Source organism: Colletotrichum destructivum, chromosome 1, assembly GCF_034447905.1.
Source record: "Colletotrichum destructivum chromosome 1, complete sequence".
Taxonomy (NCBI): Eukaryota; Fungi; Ascomycota; class Sordariomycetes; order Glomerellales; family Glomerellaceae; genus Colletotrichum; species Colletotrichum destructivum.
Window position 1 is genome coordinate 5,515,211 of NC_085896.1, and position 18,787 is coordinate 5,533,997.

Here is an 18,787-nt window from a genome sequence, read left to right on the forward strand (position 1 = left end):
TTCTCTCCAAATCTTGCTGTTCCCATTGGCCTTCCTTTTGTGACCTTTTGGAAAGGAGATTGCTCCCGTGACTCGTGCCACTCCAGCAACGCGGTATATCAAGCCGAAAGCGACCCTCGCCAAGCCGTGTTAGGGGTTGAAAACGGTGGGAACCGGGGGTCGGAGCGTGCGAGAAGCATGTAAACTAACTAATAACGGCAGTCCCTTGGCTTCAGCTAAGCCGGGATCTGCCTTCAAAGTCCGCGTACCTCGTAGGGATGGTCCAGGATGGATACATGGGGCTGACAGGCAACATTTTGCGTAAAGTTTTCCATGGGCTTGATGTGGAATAGCACCAATACGCTGTTCGTCGTACCAAATACGCGGATGCCGGCCGCCCCCCCCACTTGAGGGGCGTTTCTTCCTCTTCTTCCTTTGCCCGTCGTCCCTTGTGATGGATGTTCCTGAAAGGGTTTGTTTGTACCTCTCGGCTTTGACATGTTTTTGACGTGCGAGGTGTCTCGCATCAAACCAGTTCCCTCTCCGACAACGTAATAACTGCCCGCCGGACGCCATTCGCGCCACTCATTGCACGTCCCGCGACGTCCGGTGAACTTCCCGCAGCATCCGACACCTCTACGACAGCACGGAGAGACTTTCCTTCTCATCATCCTCGCCCTCCTCAGCCATGGCTGAATCACCATCCGCCGACAATGGCAGCATCGTCAGCCGCGTCAGGAGCGCCTCCATCTCCGTCATAAACGCGAACCCTCAATTGGGCATGTGGCAGGCCGCCGGCACGGCAATCGCCCAGGCGCCCAACCTCACCGAGCTCCGAGACCCGGACTCGGGCGGCGACAACATCGCCTTCACGGCGCAGGGCCACTCGGCGCGCTACGCCGTCCAGGAGCCCCAGGGCGACCTCGCGCTCGTCAGGCCCGCCGTGGGCCGGCGCGCGTCAACCTTGTCTAACAACGCGCAGCCTGGGTTCCGCAACGTCTTCAGCGACAAGTCCGAGAACATCCGGGAGGCCGAGGAGCTGTCCGCACCGGCCGACACATCGGACGACGCCCGGCCTGGGACGCACGAGAGCCTGCTGCCGAGCGACGGCCAGCAGCTCCGCCGGCGGCAGAGCCTGCACCAGAAGCACATGGCCAACGAAAAGGCCCCGTGGAAGACGACCATCAACAACGGCCTGAAGGCGTTTTGGAAGTTCTTTCTCACGCCCTCCGGCTTCATCATCACCATTTACTGTCTGAACATTGTCGTAAGTTTTAAACCTGGTCCACTGTGATCCATTTCTGAGACGTCCAATTTGCTGATAACTACCAACTCTGTAGGCCTGGGGAGTAAGTATTGCATGGCGAACTAAATGACTGAACCGAGGCCGTGATACTGACCTTTTCACCGCGACAGGCCATGCTCTTCTTCCTCCTGCTCAAGGCCGCCCCGGCGATGAACTACCCCACCGCCGACGACGACAACTCGCCCCGGAAGAAGTGGCTCGAGATCTCCAGCCAAATCCTCAACGCCCTGTTCTGCGTCACGGGCTTCGGCCTCGCCCCGTGGCGCTTCCGCGATCTGTACCTCTACGTCCGGGCCGTCAACTTCCGGAACCAGGCCGCCATGCTCAGGCTCGCCGCGCAGAACAAGGGCTGGTTTAGGCCGCCCGCGTGGGCCGTCGACGCCGAGAAGGCCCCCGAGACCTTTACAGGCCAGGTCGCGCCGCCGACGCCGCTCTGGAAGCTCGGCTTCACCATCTGGATGATGGTCCTCAACACCTTCCTGCAGGCCATCCTGTGCTACTTCATGTGGGGATACAATCGGCTTGACCGACCTGTAAGTGACACGCAGCTCGACAACGACCATGGGTCCTCCGCCGACGTTTGCCCCCTGTTGTTCTGGAAACTGACACGAAAGCTAGGCATGGGCGACTGGCACATTCATCGGTTTAGGATGCGGTGTAGCTATGCTTGCGGGTCTGATGTCTTGGTGGGAGGGGCGGAAGGTCAAGAAGATCGAAGGCCCGGAGGTAAGGATTGTCCAAGAGGTATAAACAGTCGGTTCACAGGGCCCTGAGTTCAACTCGGTGTGTATATGGGTGAACTGCTGCCCGCTGTGCGAGGCCTAGAATAGATACGCTCGTTGATTTCGGTGACGATGGCTCGGGCCGTTTTTCTTTTCTCAATACGGCGGAAGGCCGGTGTCTACATATTGCAGAAACAGAAACAGAGCGTTTCGACTATGCAAGACTTCAAACGAAGTAAGGAGTATATAAAATACAGAGTTATAATGTCCCGCCCCTAGCAATGCCATAAGAACCGGCTATGATAGCTAAAAGGCTTTACTTACCTTGACTACTTTTAAAAAAACCATCCGACACTAGTTTGTATACCTAAGCCTCTCTGTCTCTTCCTTACGGCCAACAGCAACCAACCTATGATATGGTGTGATGTCTTACGCCCACGTTTGTGAAGTCAAGCTCGCACATAAAGTAAACCTCCTCTGAACTGGATGAGCCGCAGTCATTCCGATTCTTGTTTTGCGAGAGAACTCAGCCCTCTCCAAACGCTATGCTTTTTTGAAGTATGTCCGAAGATCATTTCCAACCTTACATGGATGCCGAGCAACTATCAGTCTCATAAAGGCAGTGTACACGTTTGAAAGGTATCGGGGCTCCCATACTGGAATCTTTTAGGTGAAATTTTAACTGTATCTCATTCTGCCTTCCTAACAGTCACAGCGTTGCCAGCACTGGCGGCTGTCACATTCTCATCACAATATTCGATGTGAGAGCGCTCTGCTTTTGCATTCAGGAAACCACCCCCAAAGTTGAAAACATTCGCCTCGCGGAAATTACCACACGAGCCGCTGGCATCACGGAGCTCGTGGGGCTCATGAACTTACTTACTAATCAATCTGATAGCTTGCTTCCTCCGTATTACACGCCTGCGGACGAGGCTTGCAGTCTCGAGGCTCATCACGGTTGGTCAGCGGCAGAGTATGAACAAACCCTCGATCCTCAAGGCGCTTGGTTTGCTGCACCATTTCGGAATTGCGGCGCATTCTATTAAATCCCTCAATTCCCATTTTCAGGATGTGTTCCGTCGGGGGGCTTGGTATGACGACACAAGCACCCACATGGAGCTCAATGATCTTGAGGTATGAAGAACGCTTTCAGCTTCGATGGCGCCCGTGTTGGCCCATTTGGCGTGCCCTGTATCAAGATTCGCCCAGGCCGATGACATCGAACCGCTTGGTGTCATTGTTCTGGTCCGGTTCTGCGGATTTCAATGCGATGACGGCGAGTAATTATGACGAAGGAGGGTCTGCCAAGCCTCACAGCAATCGCAAAGAATGCCTTCCACGACGGAATGGACACCATGAGCTACGAGAGGCTGGCTAGTTGGCAGTACTGTTGTACTGTACGGGAGGTCAAATGGCAGTAAATCGCGCTGGCCTTAACTTGATGGTTCATGCTGATAACAACAAATGAGTCCATAGGCAGCCCGAACATAGAACATCGGAAGGGCGGCTCCCTGGCGGTTCTCGAGTCTGGGCATGGCAGTTGGTAATGCTGGCAGGTCAGTTGAGAACATGTGAGGAGGCCAAAATCTTCGGTGAACAGTCTATTAAGAACGGAATGCGCAAACTCACGAAGAGTCGCCGTGGAAGAACCAGTGGAGAGGTTGGTTCAATGAGAGATGCTCCTGGAGAGTTGGTGGCAAAGTCAGCACTGTGTGGTTGGCCGTACATAGGGGGAGAGTATCAGAAGAACCTCCAGCCCCTCTTTAAAATGTAGCGGAACGCAAGTACCGAACGATAGGGAAGGCCCGTGCTTTTGCCACCACTTTCTCGCCATGTCTGAACTCACTCACTCACTCACTCATTCAATTATTCACCCATCTCATCTCGTCTCATCTCTATCCACCGGCCTCAGGTCCCCCCCCCTCCTCAAAACAAAAGGAAGATTGTTCCATCATCTCCCTTGTTCAACAGGATGAACCTATCACAGACGTCCCTCTCCCTCGCGATCCTGGCCTCGTCGGCCGGGACCTACATCGCCCTCCGCAACCCCAACCCCGGCCCGCCGAAGAAATCCGGCGACGACTCGGAGCGCCCGCCCCCGGAGCACGCAGACTCGATCCGCTGGATGAACCTCACCCACCGGCACACCCCAAAGGTCATCCTCCTGCCCCTCGCCCTCCTGTCCCTTCACCTCGCGGCCCTCGCCTTCTTCCACCCGGACATCCCCCCCGCCGTCCTCCGCCACGGCGCCGAGAACGGCCTGAGCCCCTCCCTGACGACCTGGTCGCCCTCGACACTGCTGCCGCTCGCCGCCCTCTTCCTCGCCGGCGTCCCGCTGCGCCTCGGGCCCTACCGCTCGCTCGGCAGCGACTTCACCTTCGACCTCGCCAAGCCGGACCGCCTCAAGACCACGGGCATCTACGCCCTCGTGCAGCACCCGAGCTACACGGGCGTCGTGGTCCTCGTGCTCTCCAACGTCGCTCTGCTCGCGCGGCTCGACGGCGTGCTGAGCTGCTGGGTCCCGCCCGCACTGCACCGCGCCCTGACGGCCGTCGACTGGGTCCTGGGGCCCGCGGCGTGCCTGGTGTTCCTGTTCGGCGTGTGGACCAGAGTCCGGGAGGAGGAGCGCATGCTGCGGTCCGAGTTCGGGGAGAAGTGGGAGCGCTGGCATGCCTCGACGGCGCGTTTCATCCCGTATGTATTCTGAATTTGGTAGTGGAGGAGGAGGAGGAGGAGGAGGAGGAGGAGGATACAGGCGTCGTGCGGCTTTCTGTTGACCTGGAAGCAAGCCAGGTCTTTTTGTCATGGGTTTAGCCAGGTGTACAGAGACTGCAGACATGGAAATGCGGTTCACACTGCTTCATCAGTCTTTGTTTTATTTATTTTTACAGCATTTCCTCTTTTGGAAACCGCTTGCATTGCATCCTCTCAAGATGAACATAGAATCAAATCTCTTTATTCGGTCTCATCCGAGACGTTATAGTCTGAGTACCTCTTACCGTCTTGCTTTCTCTACGACACGCGTGGTTCAAGTTCCAATAGGCCTACCTAATCCAACTCACCCGAACCTGACTCGAGCGGGTCAACGGGCTCTTTTGAGTTCCACAACCAAAACGGGTCCATCTCAACCAAATGATGCACATTTCCCCACTCCCAGGGCCTTTGCCCTCACCACCAATCTTTCTTGTTGGATGCTGCACTTAACTTTCTTCAACAACCATCAGGCAAGATGGCCGAGCGGTCTAAGGCGCTAGCTTCAGGTGCTAGTCAAGTAATTGGCGTGGGTTCGAATCCCACTCTTGTCACAAACCATCTTCTCCATCAAGGGATGAATTTTTGTTTTGTTCTGGTTCCTCTGATGATGATGTTGAGAGTTCTGGTCTCGGCGTAAGGGTTTGTGGATGCGCGCATATTTCTCATTCCCCCTCCTTGTTCTTGTTATTCTTCTCCCAGCGGATATGAGTGCTCTCAAAGAAGAGCAACTTCACACGCGGAATCGCCATGCTTACAACCCCGCCCGCTCCCCCGAAGCACGGGACGGCATGGGGTTCGGCAAAAGTGGATACACTCCGGTTTCTCACCGAAGCGCATCGTACTCCTTTACATTCCGTCGGTAGCCCGGTGGCATCACGCAAGGGACAAGAAGTTCTCCCATAACACGATGCAGTATTTGAGAAAAACAAACCCAGTAGCTCTTTAGTAATGCTCAATTCAATTGGATATCATGCCTACGAACACACAAACACGCTACCCTCATACGAACACACAACATCCCCCACGACCCCTGCAACAGCAGCAACGCATCAAGTGCTCGTCGTCGCGTTCTGGCGGTCGAGCTTCTTCTTGGCCGCCTTGGCGTCGGCGATCTTTATGCTCAGCTTGACAGGCTGGGTGCCCGACGTCTCGAAGATGGTGTCGATCTCCTCGAGGTTCAGCTTGCTCGTCTCGGGGAAGACAAAGTAGCTGAGGAAGATCTGGAGGAAGTTGTAGATGATGTAAACGGCCCAGATCTTGTACCCGATCTTCGCGATGCCGATGCCGATGCCGTAGTTGTGGATGACAGCGGCGATGGCCTGGAACATGGCGAAGACGCCCATGCCCTTGGCGCGTAGCGGCAGTGACAGCAGCTCGACGGGGTAGAGGTTGTGCATCGTGGCGATGAAGGTGGCGCTGCAGATCTGGAAGCAGTAGATCCACACGATTGTCAGGATGGCCGTCGTCTTGGACTCGGTCAGATTGTACTGCCAACTCGTGATGGTCACGGCCGTCTGCGCAATGATGATGGAGATCAGTCCGGCGAAAATGAGCGTGCGGCGGCGGAAATAGTCAATGATGTAGGACCCAAAGAGCGTGAAAACGAAGTAGATGGAAATGGAGCCGAGGTTGATACCGAGCTGTTCGAGCTGTCCTGTAATGCCAATGGTGTCGAGCGCCGGGGAGAGATAGTAGCCGATGATTCCGCCTCTGTTCATAAATCTCCATTAGCAAAGGGATCATCGACGAAAAATCGGGGGCGGACACGTACCCATTCCACTGCTGGAAGACGGCATAGACAGCCAGGACAAATGTCCGGAACCAGACGGGGCGAGTGAAGAAGACGCGGAAGTCCCACGTCGCCCGGAAGCCGGCCTTGGTCGTCTCGATGGACTCCTCGATCTGGAGGATCATGAGGTCGACAATTTCGTGGTTAATGTCGTTGCTCGTGGTCATGTAACGCGCGATGACGCGGCGAGCTTCGTCCTTCTTGCCGCGCATGTAGAGGAAACGAGGGGATTCCGGGCAGAGGATGTAGATGAAGATGCAGACAAGGAGTGGGAAGATGGCCTGGATGAAGAAGGCCAAGCGCCACTGCCAGTCGCTGTCGAACTTGGTGAGGCCCATCATGATGCCAATCATCATCATGGAGCCGACCTGGAAGAAGGCGCCGAAGATGCCGACGATACGGCCGCGGAGATGGATGGGCGCAATCTCGGCGACGTACTGCGGCGCCGTGCACAAGGCCGTGCCGAAGCCGAGCACGAGTCGGCCGACCATGAGGCAGGCCAGGTTCGGGGCCATGGCCTGCATGATGGCGGCGATGATGACGAGAAAGTTGCCGAGGAAGTTGATACCACGACGGCCAAGGATATCGGCGCAGCTGAGGAAGGGAGCGCCCAGGAAGCCGCCGATCTGCATCAGGGCGTTGATCGTGGAAATGATGACGCCGGCGTTGGGGAATCCGTAGTAGTCGTGCCAGCGGTCGTTCGAGTTGATGCCACCAATGACACCCCAGTCGACTCCGTAACTGTTCCAATGGGATTAGCTTGTGCTTCTATCATCTCGGGGAAGCAAGTTAGAAAACGTAAAATGAGGAAAAGCAATCATTACCCTGCCTGGTTACAGCCCATGACAAACATGTAGCCGACGACCAAAAGGCCAGACCGGGACTTCATGGTGAAGGCTTCGGCAGACTTGCGCATCATGTCGGCCTCGGAGATACGGGTGGCCGCAACCTCGTCAACGGCCAAGCCCAACTTGCTCGCCTGGGTGACATCGTCGTGGTAGACGACCGTTTGGTCAACTTCATCACGGGGCGCCATGCTGATTGGTAACAGTGTTGAGAACACAGATGAGGGGGTCCTCGCAGCCTCGTTAACCAAGGCGGAGATGGAGATAGAGAGAAGAGAGGGAGAGGTTTAGCAACTAGGAGGAAACGCTGCAAAGATGAACGAGAAGCCCGAATTCCTGGGTCCGAGTCGTTCGAGTTGCAGTAAGTGGTGCTTCGGCGGATATATAGAGATTCCCCAACCTCAAGCATAGGTAATGGGAGACGACCCAGGGTGGGTGGCACTTTTCCATCCTGCATTGTTACCCTCCTCTACGCTCCTGGTGCAACGCGGAATCCCCTTCCGATAGCTAGGTCTCGAACCCTGGAGATGGGATTTGACCCCAGACTCCCCCTCAGAGGCGTCCAACCGGCCATGTGGTTCACATGGGATGTTTCCTGTAGGCATGCCAGTTCGGGCCCAATGAATGCCGATTTCGTCCATCCGCAAGCAGATCACCAAGGTCTGCATCTCCCCCAAGATCCACGCTGCAACGCAGACGGGCAGCGGCTTTGGTCAATCATGATTGGCCCTGGCGGCAATACAAAAATGCAGCTGCACCAGACCAGCCACCACACCACCGCCGGAATGAGGATATTCGGCCTGCTTTGACCCGTGATGATTGGCTGGAGACGGCTGCCGGCCGGCTACCCCACACTTCTCCCCTGAGCCAATTTTCCCTCAAATGATACGACACCGGCCGTCTACCCCGGCTAATCGTGGGTTGTCTGGGGTTTAAACTGTCTAGGGCCGCTCAGTTCCGTCGTGGTGTGGTTGGAAGAGGCGGCAAATCGCTAGCTGCACAGCTACACGAGACAAATATGGCACTCGATCGACAGCCCATCAGACTTTTCTGCCTGTCTTCCCATAAAGTTCCAGTGGTCCAACCGATGGTGGCGGCGGCATCTCCTCCCCAAGGTCAAACAGGTAGCCAAAGACCCAGGCTAAACCAGACCGTCCCCGACTTGGACTGATCCGGACACCGGCATACCGGCTCGTCGTTCCAACACATCATGTCCCGCCAGCATGGCTCAGAGACGTCCGGCCCCGACCAGGGCGACCAATCTTCCCATCTGCACTACCAGTCCCCCGCGTCCGGGTGGGCTGAGGCCCTGCCAATCGGCAACGGGCGGCTGGGGGCCATGGTCTATGGTCGAACAGGGACCGAACTCGTCCAGCTGAACGAGGACTCGGTCTGGTACGGCGGCCCGCAGGACAGGACTCCAAAGGATGCCCTCCGCCACTTGCCGAAACTCCGTCAGCTCATCCGAGATGAAAGGCACGCCGAGGCCGAGTCTCTGGTCCGTGAGGCCTTCTTCTCGACGCCCGCGAGCATGCGGCACTATGAGCCGCTGGGCACTTGCACCATCGAGCTCGGCCATGCCGTCGAAGACGTGACGGGCTATCGCCGGCACCTGTGCCTCAACACAGCACAGACGACAGTAGAGTACCAAAGCCGAGGGGTCTCTTACCGTCGTGATGCCATAGCCAGCTTCCCAAACAACGTCCTGGCCTTTAGGGTGACGGCCTCCGAACCAACGCGGTTCGTGGTGCGACTCAACCGCGTCAGCGAAATTGAGTGGGAGACGAACGAATTCCTCGACAGCATCGAAGCAAACGACGGACGGATCGTGTTGAACGCGACGCCTGGTGGTCGAAACAGTAACCGGCTCTCCATCGTCCTTGGAGTTGCTTGTCACGATGCTCAAGGCTCCGTGGATGCTATCGGCAACTCCTTGGTGGTGAAGTCGTCGTCATGCACGATCGCCATTGGTGCCCAGACGACGTATCGAACACTCCATCCTGAGACGGTTGCCACCGAAGACGTAAGAAAGGCATTGGACCTCCCGTGGGACGACTTGATCAGACAACATCGGAGCGACTATCAGAGCCTCTTCGGACGAACCGCCCTTCGCATGTGGCCAGACGCCAGCCACAATCCGACAGATATACGGATCGAGAAAGGGCGTGATGCTGGTCTCGTGGCTCTTTACCATAATTATGGTAGATATCTACTTATATCGTCGAGCCGGCACGCTGAGAAGGCGCTGCCTGCGACGCTGCAGGGCATCTGGAATCCCTCTTTCGCTCCACCTTGGGGATCCAAGTATACCATCAACATCAACCTCCAGATGAACTACTGGCCAGCTGGGCCTTGCAACCTCGTCGAATGCGCCATACCCGTCCTCGATCTGCTGGAGCGCATGGCCGAGAGGGGACGGAGGACGGCGAAGACCATGTACGGGTGCAGAGGGTGGTGTGCGCACCACAACACAGACATTTGGGCAGATACGGACCCCCAAGATCGATGGATGCCTTCGACCATCTGGCCTCTCGGAGGAGTCTGGCTGTGTATTGACGTATTTGAGATGCTGCAGTATCACCACGACGACGGCCTTCATCGTCGAGCGGCGGCCGTCTTGGAGGGCTGCATCGTCTTCCTCCTCGACTTCCTGATCCCCTCGTCGTGCGGCAAGTACCTGGTCACGAATCCTTCGCTGTCTCCCGAGAACACGTTCATATCGAACTCGGGCAAGGCCGGTATTCTTTGCGAGGGATCCAGTATCGACACGACCATCATCCGTATCGCGTTCGAGAAGTTCCTCTGGAGCAATAGCATGCTAGGGACAAACGATTCATTGTGCAGCAAGGTGAAGGAAGCACTTGGCAAGCTGCCCGAACTGATGACCAACGCCCATGGATTAATCCAGGAATGGGGCCTAAAGAATTATGAGGAGCTGGAACCGGGCCACCGACATGTGTCTCACCTGTTCGGTCTCTACCCGGGGGAAAGTATCAGCCCGCGCAGGACGCCAGAGCTGGCTGCCGCCGCCAAACGCGTCCTTGAGCGACGAGCGGCGCATGGCGGAGGCCATACGGGATGGAGTCGAGCGTGGCTACTGAACCTTCACGCCCGGTTGTTGGACGCCGATGGCTGCGGTCAACACATGGACATGTTGCTGAGCAGCTCGACGCTGGCGAACATGCTCGATAACCATCCGCCATTCCAAATCGACGGCAACTTTGGCGGATGCGCCGGTATCCTCGAGTGTTTGGTACAGTCCAGCGTGTTGCCCAGTGCTTCGAAGCCCGCAGTGGTCGAGATACGACTGTTGCCATCGTGCCCCCTGAGCTGGGCTGAGGGCGAGCTCACACGTGGCTGCACCAAGGGCGGTTGGCTGGTGTCGTTTATGTGGCGAGCTGGCAGCATTGTCGAGCCAGTTATGGTAGAGAGCCCTGCCACGAAGGATGCTGAGGCTCAAATTGTTTTCCCTAATGGTTCTCGGACTATTGTGTGTGGCGTTGCGCCCAAGTCAAAGCATCATATCGTAAGCCAAGGATAGCAGCGAGATTAATTGGTTTTTGGGGTCATCTCGCAGCCGTGCTCGCGGCGAAACTTATGGACCCAGTGGACGCCAACATTGGTAGGAAGAATGATGGCGCCGGCTCATGTCATCGGTATCATTTCATGACGTATTCCAGTTTGGCCCTGGTGACGAGGTGTTCCCCAAGAGAGTTGGCAAAACCTGTAAGCTGAATGGAGGGCCTGGAGTATTCGAGGATCTTGGATACGAGAGCTCATGTCACTGAGTTTGCGTAAGCTCCAAGTTCCAAGTTCCAAGCTCCAAGCTCCGAGTCTAGTGTAGAGAGCAATCCCACGCTGTCTGCCGCCGCGAAAGATGAAAACGACCCATGGACCCCTAAATCCCCACATGTTATTTGGCGACGGAGATTTCAGTGCACGCAGTGGGCGGAGGGCGACCGCAGTGCGCAAATGGTCCGAGAGCGCGCGCACTATGACCGCCACTTCCGAGCGGTTGGCGTGAAACTTGGGGTTGTTGCGAAGGCTCTTTCGGCCAAGCGGCCGTGGTTATGACGGACGAGACCGGTCTCTGGGCGACTGGATCAGGACCTGCCGAGAGGTTGCGCCGGCTCTGATGCACGATTGGGTTGGGGCCCGTTGTTCGGAAGCGACATGAAGACGGAGGCGAGAGCCTGTAGTCTGCGACGCCTACGACGATCACGGGCCGGCCAGAAATTGGCCCAGCGGAAGATGCGCAGAGCAGTCAAACGGGCGTCCCTGCTCTATGAAGAGGATCTCCCGCGTGGCATCAATCAAGATGCCGTTAGTGTGTGTGTAGTGTACGGATGTTGGACTTACTATTGGAGCATGAGAGTGCCGAGTTGTGGGTTGTCATGCGGCCGGGGATGATGGGTTAGGTGCATTCAGTTGGGTAGTGCTTTGGCGCCTGAAACATGGCATCTGATGTTTGCTTTTCCTCGCGGTTTTCTTCGACTTCGGATCTCGATTATCTCCAAAAGGTCCAACTTTTCTTCGCCTAGCTCCCATTGCTACGAAGTTTGATGAGCGCGGGCGCCAAGTCGTGCAGACAGACAGAGGGAGACAGAGAGAGAGCGCTGGACCGACTGCAGCATCGACTGCAGACGGGACTTGAAGGGCAAGGTGGGGGGCGAGAAGGATCAGTGCATTGCATGAAGCGAAACTTGGGATGGCCCCTGGTGAGGTGGTCGAGTCAGCCCGGGAGCGGCCCAGCTCGCAGCCGTCGTCCGAGGTTGGGATGGGTTGGGCCGGGTTGAGTTTGCAGCCATGGATGATCTGCAGCGCTGATGAATGAGTCTGAGTACCATCGGTCATGAGCATGGTTTCATTACGTTGTGCGTCCCCAAGCAAGTGCGGATACTCTGTCAAAAATACGGATAGTCTATGCATCTTTAAAAATCGAGTGTGCGAAATATGCCACGCGGATGCAGCGAGAGAGGGGTTGGTATGGCGAACGACCGAGTCGCATAGTTAGTATCTGTACGGATATTCCGTCTGCATTCATACAGTACCTGTAGTTAGACTTGAGCCCCCCACTGCGGTCCCGATGCAAGATGGGATTAACCTGGTTCGGACAGTTTCGCTTCGCCCTTGACGTGTTGGCGCGCACACGAGAATAAATCAAGGTGGTTGACTGAAGAAGCTTGTCTCTTTTCTTCTCTCCCGGCGTGGGTTGCGGGTGACTGGAGGTACGTACTCTGTACGGACACAGACAAAGACCCGTGTGTGGAAAATGACGAAGGAGGGGCAGCAAGCAGGAAGTAAGGCAATAAGCAAGAAGCAGTGGGCGCGGACAGCACACTGCAGAGCACAGCAGACCGACGGGACGGGATAGAGGTACGTACCTTTATTCCTCGCTGCTTCCTGAAGACTGAGCACTACCTGCGCTACCTATCCGTACAATGACAGTGAAGACGGCAACGACGCCAAAAAAAGACACAGGACCCACTCAGCGACGCACTTTCCGCCAGTCTCAGTGGCCTCTTCCGATCTGCTAATCACTGATTATGTAACGCCCTCCAGCCACCCGGCCGTTCTCACTGTGTTGCCCGTGGTAGCAGGCTATCCCCGATCGGGAAAGGCGGCACTGCCACGACAAGAGGCGACAGGGGGCAACCCGCAACAGCAACACCACCGCACGCCTGACCGACATCAACATTGCACCGGCCTTTCCCTTTCCTGCTTCCCGCTCCCGCTCCCAGCCATGCCCAGCAGTCCCAGTCCTTAGCCGGTGCCGTCTACAGTCCAGTCCAGTCAGTCCCTGAACTGTCCGCGACATCGAGCGTGCGATGCTCTTTCTCGCCGACATCTCGACGACGACGACGACGACTTCGACAAACGACGACCAGCGACCTTCGGCACGCATGCCCCGGTAGGTCAGGTAAGTTCCGGCCCAAACATCGACCACGACGACGACAACAACGACGATATCATCGACCACACACACGCTCTCGATCTCGACTCCGACAACAAACCACGCGACAAGCCGCATATCATTATATTCTCTTCGCCTCTGCCTATTCTGAGGCCTTATTCTTCCACACGCTTTGCTACGATACGCCCACCCAAGCACCAAAAACATACAGGCTTTGGAGTCGGTGCGTGCCCTTCCTCATCTGCTGTTCCCCCCGATCGCGTCGGGCTTGGGGGTCACCACGGAACTGACAACGGCTCGACAGCACGCCTTTGACGACTCTCACGAGCACCCACTATCATCCACCGCTACAAGTTTCCTTTGTATCGCTTTCGACTACTTCTATTCGCGTCCGCTTTTTTATCCCACCTCGTAACCCCCTTGCGACCGCGGCGTCGTCTACCTTCATCATAGCCGCCGGGCGTCACATGCCACCCAACCGAACTTTGCGACGACGTCACATCAACCATATCAACAGCCATGGCGGAGCCACCGTCGTCGCCTCCCAACGAGGCTTCCAGCCCCGAAGACCAACTGCGCTGGTACAAGTCCCAGTACGCATCGCTAGAGGAGGAACTGGCCGAGTTCCGGGAGTCTAGCAAGGAGCTGGAGCAAGAGCTGGAGAAGGACATCGACCAGGCCGAAAAGAGGGAGCGCAAACTCCAGGAAAAGGCCGAGAGCCTCAAGTTCGAGGCTGAGGAATGGAAGGTAAGATGACCCTCTCTCTTCTCTCTCTCTCCCTGTGCCGTAAAGTACACCGCCACATGTCCAGCGCTGACTCACGTTTTCCTGGCAGTCGAAATACAACCAAGCAAAGAAGGATGCGAACGCAGCCCAGAATACACTCGAGAAGGAGATCACAACCCTGCGCGACACCAACAGGACTCTCCAGCTAAAGTTGCGCGATATCGAGGTCGCCAACGATGACTTTGAGCGGCAGGCCCGGAACACAAGCTCGTCCCTCGAGGACCTCGAATCCAAGTACAACAGCTCCATCGAACGCAACGTCATGTTGGAGGAAGAAATCAAGATCGGCGAGCAGGAGCGTGAGACTTTGCGCATCGAGGCCCAACGCCTGCGGGAGGAGCTCTCTGACCTCAAGATCGAAGCCGAGCTGCTCCAGGACAAGATCAAGAAGCAGGAGGCACGCCATCTGTCGGCCATTTCCACCGACCTCTCCATTCTCTCGTCCCCGACTTTCGATAAGACCATGGAAGCTTCTCCAGGCTCGACAGCCAGCTCGCCCATGGTGTCAACCCCGCCTGATGGAGAAGCACTCCCCGCCGCCAAAAAGTCCCAAATCAGCGAGCCTCCGTCCCCTCCCATGTCCGATGTCTCGGCATCTGTGCCCAAGAGGATCGTCTCCAGAACACCCCTCAAGACCCCGGCCCGGACTCCGGCATCGGCGACACGCAAGTCCCGTCTGCCCTCGACCGAGCACAGCATTACACCAAAGCCTCGGTCGTTCACAACATCCATCACCAGCAGCCGGCCGGCAGGAGGTCGTCCCTCGACGGGTCCGCCAACAAGACCGCCTGTCCCCCGCACCACCCCTCGTTCCATCTCCACCCGCATGCCCGCCAACAATTCTCTCAACCACATTCGGTCCCTCACGGCCCAGATGCAGCGTTTGGAGGCGCGTGTCCAAAACGTTCGATCAAAGCTCCCTGCTCCCGTCACGACACCGCCCCGAGCCTCACCCCGTTCCTCGGTGCTTGGAGTCCACAGCGTGCCCTCGACGGTTACTATCCGTTCTCGCAAGCGTCCGACGGGCTCCACCGCATCGCGCGACGACACGACGCCGTCCAACCCCAACTTCTCTGCCAGCACAAGATCCAGGCATGTGTCTCGTCTGAGCACGTCAGGCGTCAGCCGTCTGTCTTTTGGCCCACTGCCCAACCGGAATCCCGGGGCTAGTGTCGGCCTCGAACAGGAGTCTGCAATCTCTCGGCCGAGCTCGCGGGCTAGTATCTCATCGTATGCCAGGCCTCCGAGTCGCACGGAAATGGCGCCCCCCCGGCCCATCAGCCGGGCTAGCATGTCTGGGTCCCGCACACCACTGGGTCGTCCCCGCAGCTCCCTCGGCGGCGCCCTCCACGCGCGCTCTGCTAGCATCAGCAGCCGCATCGACATCGAAGAAGGCGACGAAAGCGGCGAGTACAGAACGCCGAGCAGGAGGGGGACTTTTTCCCGCCTCGAGGCGGAAACCGCCGTAAGCGGCATCCCCGTGCCGACCAGTAGCATTCCAATGCCTAGCTCACGACGTCAGAGCGGAAGTAGTGTTTCCGGGAGGCGAAGTTCAATGGCCCTGAGGAGTTCCGTCATGGGCGTTCGGGACCTCGTCGAAGAGGAGACGTACTAAGGAGAAAGCTCGGACAACTTGGACACTCGCGGAGGAAGTTCTTGATACCAACGGGAGCGGGAACGTTGTTTAAACTTGGTTTACGGCACAGATGAGGCACAATAGCTGCCAGCACAGCGAAGCCACATGGCTTTATTCTCTCATTTTGTCATATTGAAAGGAGACAGAATGTCTCCAAACAGTTTCCTTTGTACATTTTTTCTGCGATGATTGCGGGAAGGGCTGCCGGCGTGGGACAACTGCATCAGGGCGTTGGTATGGTTACAAGAGTCTGGACGGGGAAAGCATGGCGGTGCCTTGGTGGCTTCATTGCGCTTTTTTACCGCAGGATGAGGGGGGAAATACCTTTTACACCTGACGCATACACATATCATACACATACATATATAACTCCAAACTCCCGCTCTGTCGGTCGTTAGAAGACCACACAACTTCTGGTCCCGAGATTCATCGGATCTACAATGCTGTCTCGTCTTTTGAGTCTTGGAGGCCCGAGTGAATGCAAGAAGAGGAGGCGGATTGATGGATGTGGGAAGGTCTCTGATTTCGGCCTACCTCATGGTTCGCTATTGCAGGGTTCTAGATTCTTGTCGCTACAACGATGAGGCCGTGATGGAAGCACGCGTATGACGGAAAGGGGGGAAGAGTGGTCGGCCGTCTTAGTCTGTCCGCCGATTCGGCGCTGGTCGAGTGTGAGTTGGCTCCACCCACGCCGAAATGTCCGGCCCATGGTCCCGTACGTTCGGCCAAGACAGAGTCTCCCCGAACTGCAGGGAGGGGAGTGACAAGATACCCACCTCACGACCAACGACTTGGTCCGCCTGCTAGAAATGAGTACCTCCGAGCTTCTGATGTCGTGAGACCTAACCCGCCGGTTCTGGGCGGTTAAAGAGGGGGGGGCGGGTGCGGGTGTGTGTGTTCGTCGCGGGGCGTCGTTGGTCATCGGCCTCGCGTGTGTGGTATGGATATGCCCGTAGAGGCCGAGGAGGGAGGTGCCTCGGCGTGGTCGAGTATTCTCCCCAGAATGTGAGTTATGGTTTCTGTGAGTTTTTGAAAAAAAAATGAGTGTGCTTTAGTCTATCATATTGACAAGCGGCTCTGCGATTGTTGGTTGTTATACCAGGGTAAAGCAACGGCGATGAGGAGTCTGGAGTCATTTTCGGCATTTTGCCGCCATTTAGACAATGGTCATATTAAAACGATGAAAATCACAACAGCGCGCCGCGCTGCAAAAAGCCAGGCGAAACTCACTTAAAACCCCTTCTTATACCCATGGATAACATCTTGATTTGTTTTGTTCCCTCAACTACCCGCTTGCTGCTGGTCATAACCCGTCCAGTCTCGCCAAAGGGGGGGGGGGGGGGGGGGTTGTGTCGATAGGAGCAGGTAACGTCACGGCAAGGTCACGTACGATGGACGACTTAGCACACCAGCCAGAGAAGGCGACGTTGCCCACACGTTTTAAAAAGCTCCATCTTCAGCATTGAGTTCTGTGAGAATAAAATCACCCAGTCAGTTGGAGCAGACGGCACGTGTGTGCTGCTAGGCGACGGCCGAGTATGCCGGGCCCGCGAGACCCCTCTACACACCGCGAAGCCTCATTCGATTTCGCCGGCCGGCCGGCCTTGACGAGAACGTACACCGGAGACGGACATGGGGAGTTCAGTACAACGTCGGGAACGCGCGCGGTCGTGGCCATCGTCCGTTCGACACCTACTCCCCAACTACTGCGCCGCCGCTCATGGGAAGTCGACGTCGCCGGGGACCCGCCCGCATGCCGACCGAGGGTAGTATCGTGAGGTTCCTCGGCTGCTGTAACTCCGCAAGACTCACACGACGGACGGCACCTACGCCCAAGCCAATGAGGTTTCGCCCGTTCCCCAACAACCTGCCTTTCAACGGCTGAACCTCATCCGGTGAGGCAGACGAACATGCAGCCAGTTTGGCAGACCTCGAAGATGCGTATTAGTGGATAAGAGCTGTAGAGTTCACGCACCACGAAACTCAGTTACGGATTCGACATGAGACAACGTAATTCTATCCCGTCAGATGGCTACTGATACACCGGAGGTTTGTTTCAAAGATTTCGTTTCTGAAGGCTGGCGACCACTACCTCGAAACAAACATGCTTCCACCAGTGGCAATCTGAACGCAAGTGAACGCAAGTAAATTACACATCCCTCGGTCACCGATACTTCTGGGATACTTCTGGACAACGTCTACAATATCGGACCAATCATGGGCAGCACCTGATTCTATAGCATACTATGAAGCCGACTGCCAGTGAACTCCCCGGTCGTCGTAATGATGCTTGGCGGGGTGCAGGAACCAGATCCGCATAACCGGTCCTACACGTCTTGTTTCATAGCGGCCCCTCTGTCGAGCCACGAACCGGTCTGCGCATGGAAAGTGATGTCTAGCGTGCAAAATGTCCCGGGAGAACGGTACGAACGTCTCATGGTGGGTGACCACCGAAAGACATCTCAGCTTTTCAGTCGCTGACATCCGGCAAGACGCAGACAACCTGAAAGTGGGAAGAAACGAAAACTCATCCGAGTTTCGGCCCTGAACCGGCCCAAGGTAACATGCTGCCCTCACTGGTGTCATGAGCGACAAGTCAGGAGGGCCAGACCAAGACTGGCTGGCGAGCATTGTGGTACAGCTAGCTGCGGTCTCAGAGCAACGGCTGACCGCCCGCGGCAACGCACGTACCTGTGAGATCAGTTCGGACGGGAGGACTAAGACCGGCGTTCAGAGCCGCTCAAGACACAATGCAGCCGGCAGTCGAGCTGCAGGCACAGTCCCATGCGGCTTGTTAGCAGGGATGTGGAGAGTAACGGCTGAAATCTGAGGTGTATCAAGCGGCGAGCGCGGGGGCCAAGTCGTATTTGTAGTCAGCGGAGGGGATGGTGTATATTCACCTTCTTGGGGCGAACAACGACATGGACCTGGCGCTCCGTTAGTTGTGCTGGCTCAAGACGGTTTCTCGTCAAGGACTGCCTCACCTACGTTGGCTCCAGCTCATCAGCGTCGCAAAATGGAGGCGAAGGTGAGAACCTAGCTATAATTAGAGGTGC

General features: G+C 56.6%; 5 protein-coding genes across 5 annotated transcripts; 4 read left to right on the forward strand and 1 right to left on the reverse strand.

Annotated features, from left to right (window-relative positions):
* Nucleotides 1-667: 667 nt before the first annotated feature.
* CDEST_01668 (uncharacterized protein) lies at nt 668-2,035 on the forward strand (the record flags this gene model as incomplete). The annotated part of the gene is made up of 4 exons (XM_062917827.1): nt 668-1,246; nt 1,320-1,328; nt 1,396-1,818; nt 1,904-2,035. The coding sequence occupies 4 exons, from the start codon at nt 668-670 to the stop codon at nt 2,033-2,035; spliced, it is 1,143 nt and encodes a 380-aa protein (XP_062773878.1).
* A 1,855-nt stretch (nt 2,036-3,890) lies between these two features.
* CDEST_01669 (Putative isoprenylcysteine carboxyl methyltransferase) lies at nt 3,891-4,984 on the forward strand. The gene has a single exon (XM_062917828.1). The coding sequence runs from the start codon at nt 3,980-3,982 to the stop codon at nt 4,712-4,714; it is 735 nt and encodes a 244-aa protein (XP_062773879.1). The 5' UTR covers nt 3,891-3,979; the 3' UTR covers nt 4,715-4,984.
* A 710-nt stretch (nt 4,985-5,694) lies between these two features.
* Nucleotides 5,695-7,836, reverse strand: CDEST_01670 (Putative major facilitator, sugar transporter, major facilitator superfamily). Its single transcript, XM_062917829.1, has 3 exons — nt 7,375-7,836; nt 6,533-7,291; nt 5,695-6,471 (listed from the first exon to the last, which is right to left on the reverse strand). The coding sequence occupies exons 1-3, from the start codon at nt 7,584-7,586 to the stop codon at nt 5,811-5,813; spliced, it is 1,632 nt and encodes a 543-aa protein (XP_062773880.1). The 5' UTR covers nt 7,587-7,836; the 3' UTR covers nt 5,695-5,810.
* Nucleotide 7,837: 1 nt separating this feature from the next.
* CDEST_01671 (Putative six-hairpin glycosidase superfamily, alpha-L-fucosidase) lies at nt 7,838-11,305 on the forward strand. Its single transcript, XM_062917830.1, has one exon. It carries the CDS (start codon nt 8,606-8,608, stop codon nt 10,934-10,936), a length of 2,331 nt encoding a protein of 776 aa, XP_062773881.1. The 5' UTR covers nt 7,838-8,605; the 3' UTR covers nt 10,937-11,305.
* Nucleotides 11,306-13,087: 1,782 nt separating this feature from the next.
* On the forward strand, nt 13,088-16,229 carry CDEST_01672 (Putative NUDE domain-containing protein). Its single transcript, XM_062917831.1, has 3 exons — nt 13,088-13,532; nt 13,614-14,056; nt 14,145-16,229. The coding sequence occupies exons 2-3, from the start codon at nt 13,829-13,831 to the stop codon at nt 15,708-15,710; spliced, it is 1,794 nt and encodes a 597-aa protein (XP_062773882.1). The 5' UTR covers nt 13,088-13,532; nt 13,614-13,828; the 3' UTR covers nt 15,711-16,229.
* Nucleotides 16,230-18,787: the final 2,558 nt, after the last annotated feature.